Below are 9298 nucleotides of genomic sequence, written 5' to 3'. Positions count from 1 at the left end.
ATTTAAGTTGTTTTCTTATCAGAACACTTTGAGCTGTTGATTGTAAATAATAATAATAATAATGATAAAAATAATGCAAAAGTATTTAAATGCACAAACTATTTTAACACTGATACACTTACATACATTTTTTAATTATTAAAAATATATAAAATCTGCTAAGTGTTTGGAAAAGCAATTACTAAATACATATAATTACATATATAAAGTGAACTACACTAATTGGTAAACAGGTGGAAATCATTCTAAATATTATTCTAAACATAACGGCTTTTCGCCTCACTTTCCAGTTCATGAATTATAAAACTTACAGATCAAAGAGATGAGAAAAGATCCACCATGAATTCCACTTTTATTGTCATTATGATGGATGATTGAGTCATTATTAAAGGAATTATGACAACAGAAAGGCATCAGAATTAAATTTATGCATTTAGCAGACACTTTTATCCAAAGCGATTTACAGTGCATTCAGGCTAACATTTTTTACCTAACATGTGTTCCCTGGGAATCAAACCCACAACCTTGCGCTGCTAATGCAGTGCTGTACCACTTGAGCCGCATGAACACTAGAAGACAAATGAGGTTGGCTGGTGTAGTTTAATCAACTTTGAACATGATTAAAAGTGTCAAGCAATTAATGTTTTATAAGAAATAAATAAAAGATCAAATATAAGGTACACTGTAAAACATGATTGCCAAATTATTAACAACAATGGCAAGGTTCATAAAAAGTAGTCTACATAAAGGCACTAGGGTAATCTACATCAATCTGAGGCGGTGTATTTAAGAGGTATGAAGAAGTATATATAATAAAGATGCTTTTCCCTGCAATATATTCCAAGTTAAATTATGTAGTGTATCCCTGGCTTCATTCAAAGCAAACACACGAGAATGTACAGCTCATTATTTTGAGTTCTTCACAAAAAATAAAATGCAATGTAATTTTATAAAAGTTAGCACATCTACATGTATATAAACACAGCTTAAATTTTACACATCTATGTCCAACTATAGGAATGATTACATTCTGCCACTTTGAATAAACATCAGTGTTTCTTTTGGAGTGCTGTCTTTCAGGCATTGTATGTCTTTATCTTCTGCGTGATGGCGGCACAACAGATGGGACACTTGTTCAGGGATTCTGAACACTTCTGACAGGTGACCAGGTGTCCACAGGGAATGAAGACAATGTCAATGTCACTGTCCATGCAGACTTTACACAGCTTCTCCCTCTGGAGTTTCTCAAGTTTCGTCATGGGGTCCTCTGTAGAAAAGATGAAAGAAACAAACGCATCGTTAAAACGGCAATAACAGAATGAAATAACTCACCGTAATAAATATGAACAACAACAAGTGGTTCGCTGCTTTTTTATTTTATTATATTTATTTTATTATTAATATTTCGAGATGTTCAAAAGCTGTCAATCTGCACAATGTGTGGTATGTTATATTTTAAATATATGATTAAACTTCATTTTATGCTACAATACACTTGAAGCATTTCGATGTTTAAAAAAAAAAATTCATTTTCTTTTTCTTTAGTTTTTTTTTAAGCAAAAACCTAAAGCAAAGCATGCCCTTATTTTTTGGAAAACTAAGTTGGAATTCACTTAATTTAAAAGTTCCTTGCATACAAAGCAGACTTTCAAAGAAAAAAAAAGAAAAGAAAAAGAAAACAAGCACTTGCCAGATTTCTCAGGCATGGTACAGACACTTTCCTGTGCACTGATGTCTTCAATAAGTGCTTCTACTGAAGTATAACCATTGGCGTTCTGACGTAATTTCTGCAGAATTGTGAGATCCACTATGGTTCGATCAAAACCCATTTCTACAGCTTTATCTGCAATCTCTGACTGCGGGACTTTCTGAGCAACTGAACACAAAGTAGAAATCAAATAAATATCTGGTGAAGACAGGATGTTTCCAGTGATACTGCAGACAGCAGTTATAAAAACTATGCTTATTGATTCATTGGATTTGAAAGTAAATTAAACTCAGAAATACTTACTATGCTCATCACTTGTAAAGCCATTCTGACTTGATCTCTGTGAGGGAAAATTACAAGCATGTTAGACTACTCATAAAGCACACTATATATCTCAGAATAAAAGTTCATTGACTGTTTTCATTCTGAAATCGATTTTTGATTAACTGACAAAATACTGGAAGTGGCACATTCCACAGACGCATTATAAGACCATTTTATAACACTGCACGAAAAGTTTAAACCATTTAAAAATCATAGAGCATAGTGCTATTGTGAATTCACAAAGGCTGCGTTTCAGTTCAATATTTGCGCTGTGGATTTAATATGAGCTTAATTTATAGGTAAAAATTGATAGCCGGAATGCACTGTTTGGATAAAAGCATCTGCTAAATGCATAAATTTAATTTTAATTTATATGCATGTAGATTACGGGCATCTCAAAGAAGCTCCGTTCACAGTAAATGCTAATATTTTACTCAATATTAAACAAGGATTAGTTTGCACTGTAAAGTGTAAAAACTATTTAAAATAAACACAGGTCTTTGGCACCCTCTGCCGGTATTTGATATAAAACATAATGTACATAAGTTGTGATTATTATTACATTATGTATTTTTACTGTTTTGTTCAATAAAACCATGATTACTCACTTTTGATAACCCATTATTATTGCTTCAATGCTATTACATAGGTATTTTAAGTAATTTTAAAGTCTTTTTTTATACCATAAAAAATGATCAGATTACTCGATTTATTGTCAAAATAATCATTAGCGTCAGCCCTACATTCAGCACAATCCCCGGAGTACACATGATTGTGTAAAGTACAGTTAATGACTCACTGAATGGTCTCCTTTTGGATATCTCAGCTGCACACTGTTGACATATTCTTCTCCTTTTTCTGCCTGAAGGAAACTGCAGCTGGGGGTCAATTAGAATAATTTCACAATTAGACCCCATTTTTTTCCATCATGGTTTATGCTTGCCTCATATGATATACATCTAAAATATACTGATAAATACTATTTAAAGTGTGTGTTTAGAATCAAGTTTTAGAAATTATTAAAAACAATTCAATCAAACATAAAAGTCAAGATTTGTAAAGTATGATTTTCACAGAATGACGTTAACTTTGGTCCATATGGAGTCATAAGGACTCATTTTCTTCAGGTATACACAATATATCAGATAATATAAGAGACTATAATTTGGCTGTTTCAGTTAATATTGGATATATTTATGCATTTAGCCATCGTATGATGTACAGTACACTTAAAGTTAATTTAAAAAAATAACTTATTGACACTTAAAATGTTATCTAGTGAATCTTGAAACCAATAACCCTATAAATGTACAGTATGAAAATGGATAATACCATTAACTATAAATATAAACAAATGTTACTTGACACAAACATGAAACTTAAAATAAAATATATATATAAACTTAATTTGAAGTACTAAACCAATTAAAACAAAAATGAATTTAAAAATAAAATTATATAGATAAATACATACACGTATATATACATATACACACACAAACTTAAAATATAATAATTCACAAAAACACCAAATAATTTATATTAAAGTGAAAACAGAAAATATAAAAATATAATTTAAAACACTAACAATAACTATTAATACTATATAAATTATATGAAAATAATAATGGTAGATTACAATATTGTGACTCCCAAATTCACATCTAATTGATCGATTTCATTTTTTACAGTTTTTTTTTTCTCAAATTATTATTATAATTTTTAAAATATAAAATACTACAGAATTATTATATTCTACTTACTTAGCCTTAATAAAACTATTTTTGGCATCAGCCAGAATTGTAATAGTGGTGCTTTCCTACTTCTTTTGTTGCTTTTAGAGCTTGACAGCAGCAGTTACCATATACATTCACTATATGCAGAAGAACAGCCTGGACGTCAAGTCAAATTTTCTTTTTTTCAAATTTTCTGGTGAACATGCAAATGCACCACAGTGTCTCATCAATATAAGAGAAAGTATTCACCCTGGATAGTGCCTGGCATGCTCCTCCCAAGGGTCTTCTTCAGGCCTCCAGGTCTTCAGTCCTCCTCCACATCGAAAGCAGAGCACCTGATCCTGTTCTCCTATAAGATCAAACACCACAACAGTTTGTTCACTGGCTTCCAGCAGAGTCCAAGGATGACACATTTTTACAGGCCAAAACCCTGAAACCTAGTAAGTTGGGTTTATTTGTGAAGACCATCATGATGAACAAAACTTTTAAGAATCAGGAACTTTTGTTGGTGACAGTTTTTTTTCTGCAATAATCCTATTGGGTTTTTGTTATGGGAACTAGGGTGATGCTAACTTCCAGTTTAGCCTATGTGTAACCCTGGACCACAAAACCATGTCTTAAGTCCCTGGGGTATATTTTTAGCAATAGCCATAAAAACATGGTATGGTCATAATTCTTGATCTTTCTTTTATGCCAAAAATCATTAGGATATTAAGTAAAGATCATGTTCCATGAAGATATTTAGTAAATTTACTAACGTAAATATATCAAAACTTTAATTTTTGATTAGTAATGTGCATTGCTAAGAACTTCATTTGGACAACAAAAAAAAAAAAAAAAAAGCGATTTTCTCAATATTTAGAGTTTTTTTGCACCCTCAGTTTCCAGATTGTCCTATCATAATAAACAATACATCAATGGAAAGCTTATTTATTCAGCTTGCATATGATGTATAAATCTACATACATGCATACATCATTGTGCTCTATTCTCCATATATACACATCTCAAACAAATTTCTCTTGGAGAAATGATTGCAGTAGTTACCCGTGCTGTAGAAACCGGCTCTTGCCAGTCTCTCAGGGTCTATGGGATGTTGTCTGTCTCTGAAGCTTTCAAGACGCCCCTCAAAAGTCTCCATAGAGGCTCTTTGCCCATTCAGCCTGGGTCTAGGTGTTTGCAGCGGAACATTGCCCACATCGTGGCCCAAGATAAAGAAGCAGTTTGGGTAGTGCTTTGCATGTTCACCCCAGGCATCGTCACCTGGCTCCCATCCTGCCAGCTTCTGCCCACAACAGAAGCACTCCACAATGTCTTCTGTGCCCAAGTAATACATTCCTGCTGCTGCCAGGTCTTCAGGCTGGACTGGAGCGCTTGCAGGCCAGTTACCGAAAGTATTCAGCCGAGCTTCCTCACTCTTCATGTATGGCTTACTGGGATAAATGGTCTGATCCAGCACCTCTCCCGTGCGGAGCTGGAACTCCCTGGCTTCGGCCTCTTCATCGTAATCAGGGCTTTGAATGAAGTTGGAGACTCTCAAGCCATGAGCACAGCTGAGGAACGTGCAGTTGGGAGATGCTTGCTGATGTCTGTTCAGTGGGGTGTCCCCTTGGTTCCAGTCCTCCACTGTCGCATGGCAGCTGAAACAGCACACCCTGTCCGCCTGACCTGTAAAATAAAAGCCTGCCCTGGCCAGCCGCTCGGCTGAAAATTCATCAGAATGGGGGAAGCGCTGGAAGGAATTCACACGATTATTCATGGATGACCATCCATCATCAGCAACAATTTCTCCATCTTGACTTGACTGGGCCATTATTGCTGTAACCAAAAAAAAAAGAACATTCTGTCAATTAAATACAAATTAAGAAAGGAGTCTCTTATGCTCAACAAGACTATAAGTTTGTGGTTTCAGCCTCTGACTTCACACCCACGGACCGTTGGCTGAACATCTGACGCATATGGCATGCAAAAGTGCAAACACTTCAGGAATGTCAAAGTCATCATTTAATTCTACAGGATTTCCGGGAGACGCATGTGTAGCATTCTTTAACGTTCTGCTGGAAACAAAGATGCCATGGCACCAAACCCCCTCATGAAAGAAGAATGCCGTAGTGTTTACAACTGTGATGAAGAGCACTTATCAGGATCAAGTAAACAATGGAGTTTCACAAGTATGTGAAATATTAAAAGTTCGAGGCATAGAATCTTTAAAACACGTCTGAGAGTTTTTCCCAAATGTCTGTTTTGGTGACATTTCCACACCTCGAAACGTGACGATGAACGAAACAAATTATGATTGGTTGTTGGACATGTCAGTCAAACGGACTCATGGGCGGGCCTTGGCCAAAGAAAACTGCCATAGATTCCAGACCTTCAGCTTGACTGAAGATTGTAAAATCTTCACAAATCATTTTCACATAGCCTACTGATTTGTTGCTCAATTTTCATCAGTCATTGGTGCTCAAATATAAATAATTATTCTCATCAATGTAATAATTTCTGCTGAACATTTTTGTGAAAACCATGATACCTTCAAGTTCAATGAAAACAATTTATTTGCAATCTTGCGTAACATTATAAATGTCTTCTTCTACTGTCGTGAATTCATCCTCTCCAAATAAAATTATTAATATTATTAATATTAAAGCTGCGGTGGGTAACTTTTGACGCTCTAGCGGTTAATAAACAGAACTGCTTGCGTCTTGCGGAAGAACATTGTAGCCGGAACTACTTCTCTCTGTTTATGTCTATGAAGAATCACAAAGGTACTGGGTTACTCCACCGTGGTACCCCCGAAGCAATCTAAAATAGTCCGAATATAAACACTTATTATAGGTGCACCCTAGTGATTCTGGACAAGCTAAAAACACGGTTTGGAAAATGGATTCATGGTGTACTCGCTTATTATATACATTTTTCTACATTTTGAACACAAACAAAGTTACGGACCGCAGCTCTGATTGGTTGTTTCTTGCCGGGAGCGATGTATTTCTGCAAATGGCAATAGGACACTGGGAGGAGCCAGAGGAGCTTGATTTTTTCACAGATTATCTGTCTCATATTCTACTGTCAGGACATAATGACAGGTTTAACAAATATGTAAAAAATATATTTTTACAAAAGTTACCTACTGCAGCTTTAAATCTTACCTCAAACTTTTGAATGGAAGTGTATCATGGTTTCCACTAAAATATTAAGCAGCACAATTGTATATTGAAAAGAAATGTTTTTTTAAGCAGCATATTAGAATGATTTCTGAAGGATCATGTGATGCTAAAGACTGAAGGATGCTAAAAAAAACATATATTATTATTATTTTTACTCAATAAGTTCTGAAGAAAACAATGCTAACAACAAAATACCAAAAATAATTGAATTAGTATATTTTTACATTTTCTAAAGCAATGTTTTTAAATAGTCAAGTCTGGTTGCTAGGTTGCTGATATGTGGTTGCTCAGATCAATACAATCAGGCAAGAATGATCAATAATAGTGATTCTTGCTTTTGTGTAATTATTGCAAAGTTTTAAAAACCTTTATCTTGTTCAGAAATGCTGTTACGAAGGAGGTCATATGTCATTTCCACAACAACGGTCCGAAATCAAATTGAGTCACCAGAACATAGTGAACCTGAAGGGCTGATCAGAACATTCCATAGCTTCCATGAAACCCCCTGTGTGTAATGGGTTTACATTGTTTATGCATGACTCACATCCACCAATGACACACACTCAATGGATATCTACAGTCTTTGAACAAGGATTGCAAAGCCATGAATGATTTAAAAGAATCCAAAAAATTTTAGCCGTGAGAGTTTTTCTGAGTTCCTGTCACTTTAAGCTAAAGAGGCGTTGTCAGTCACGTCTCAAGCATGTGAAAGGTGATATAACATCCACCCCGATTCTCATTGCTCAAGAACATTTAAGAACTGTTTAATCTATCCCGACTACACTTACATGGACATAGCTTAATCATGATCTTGCATCATGTGGTTGTACATCATGTACATTACAATTCAAATATCTTATGCAACATCTTTTTGTAATCGAGTGGAATGACTGCACCTTATGTCCACACATCTTGACATGATCATGACAATCAGTAACATTATCACACCTTTCTACACATCACACCATGCCACTGCAAGAGTCAAAAGATGTCCTGCCCAAAACATAACTATCAGAAAATTCCTAGAAACTTGGATTACTTTTTTTCTGCTACTTTCATTTTAGATCTTAGCATTTGAAATGAAAGAAAATTACACTTGAAAAGCACTAAAATAATTTCCAACCTGAATTACGACTAACTTCAAATTATAGAATGCTTAAATTTAATGTTTTACTTAACTAATAAATACAAATACCGTTTTGTAATTATAAAGAACTTTCACCTGCCCTGTTAATACTCTGTATAAAATATAATCAAGGAAAACAAATGCATTGCATGCATGTAAAGTTATATGCATCTACATCCACACACACGCGCATATCCATCTAATTCCAAGTTCCAGCTGGTTCCAAAGCACAACAATGGTCTTAAACTTGAAAACAAGTATGATACAAAAGGTTTACTAACAACAGAGATCTGCTTATGGACCTCATTGCTCAAAACGGTAATGCGTCAGGTTCAAATGTTTTCGGTTTGACAGTCCTTGTGGTACAGAATGGACTGAAAAGCTTTCACTTTCCTTCATTTGCGATCAAGGCAGGGAAAACATTTAAAAGGAGGCCGCGTCGAAGAGCACGGTCGGGCTTTGACCTTAACTCGACAATCAGGCTAAGATTAACTACAGCGCACTAGCGTTAGCATGAGCTAGCATTCCGCGATGCCATAAACCTTATCGTCTGCTTACCTTAGGTCAAGAAACGCGTTATTAACTTGAATCAACTCCAGTACTTGAAATATGTAAATCTTCACTCAGTTCTTCCCTTGGTCGAAGTAAATTAATGCATTCCAGGCGAAGCAGAGGGTGGAAAACAATGTAAATACGTCAGTTCACAATGGAGGCGGACCCGATGTAGGAATTGATTGATGATTGGCTGCTGTTTATCTCATGAATATTAATTAAATGGGACTCTCCAGTACAATTCCCAATTCAAATGTCTCATGAGTTAACCTTTGCATTAGTAAGATTTGTAGTTTCATGGCATTTGGAAAGTGGGTTGGAATAAAAATAAAAAAATATATATATTTTTTTTATTTCGCTTTGTGTACCAGCTTACATATATTTTTCTATCGTTACAAGAAAGCCAACCAGAACATTTTTCATTATACCCTAAATATCATATATGTTAAGACGGTTCCTACGCAGTATGAACTTATATTCCAGACATAGAAAAGTGTGGATAAAAGAAAACAGACAATCCAAAATGTTGTTTCCAGAATATTGTTGACCCCGTTTTGTTTTATAAAATATAAAATGTAGAAAAATAAATTTTCTCCTACAAGCAGAGTATTTTCTTGAATTTCATGTTTCATATCAAACATAATCCTATATTTTCAGTAGAGTAGAATTATGAATGTATTTATAA

At 34.7% G+C, this 9298-nt stretch overlaps 1 protein-coding gene across 2 annotated transcripts; it reads right to left on the bottom strand.

Annotated features, from left to right (window-relative positions):
- Positions 1–335: 335 nt before the first annotated feature.
- LOC113057722 (E3 ubiquitin-protein ligase XIAP-like) lies at positions 336–8783 on the bottom strand. 2 transcript variants are annotated; one of them, XM_026225220.1, is made up of 7 exons: positions 8620–8783; positions 4816–5586; positions 4018–4117; positions 2832–2910; positions 2012–2048; positions 1691–1876; positions 336–1267 (listed from the first exon to the last, which is right to left on the bottom strand). In XM_026225220.1, the coding sequence occupies exons 2-7, from the start codon at positions 5579–5581 to the stop codon at positions 1077–1079; spliced, it is 1359 nt and encodes a 452-aa protein (XP_026081005.1). In that variant the 5' UTR covers positions 5582–5586; positions 8620–8783; the 3' UTR covers positions 336–1076. The 2 variants fall into 2 exon arrangements, with proteins under 2 accessions (XP_026081005.1, XP_026081006.1); XM_026225221.1 differs by lacking the exon at positions 1691–1876.
- Positions 8784–9298: the final 515 nt, after the last annotated feature.

Source organism: Carassius auratus, chromosome 39 (genome assembly GCF_003368295.1).
Source record: "Carassius auratus strain Wakin chromosome 39, ASM336829v1, whole genome shotgun sequence".
NCBI classification, from domain to species: Eukaryota; Metazoa; Chordata; class Actinopteri; order Cypriniformes; family Cyprinidae; genus Carassius; species Carassius auratus.
Note: the sequence above shows the minus strand (reverse complement) of the source record. Positions and strands in the feature narration are given on the sequence as shown.

Excerpts from the sequence above, each read along its gene's own strand:
- LOC113057722 (XM_026225220.1), bottom strand. The coding sequence starts at position 5,581 with ATGGCCCAGTCAAGTCAAGATGGAGAAATTGTTGCTGATGATGGATGG. Across the intron at positions 1,877-2,011 it reads CTTTACAAGTGATGAGCATA|TTGCTCAGAAAGTCCCGCAG; the intron begins GTAAGTATTTCT and ends CTTTGTGTTCAG. Across the intron at positions 1,268-1,690 it reads TACCATGCCTGAGAAATCTG|AGGACCCCATGACGAAACTT; the intron begins GCAAGTGCTTGT and ends TCTTTTCTACAG.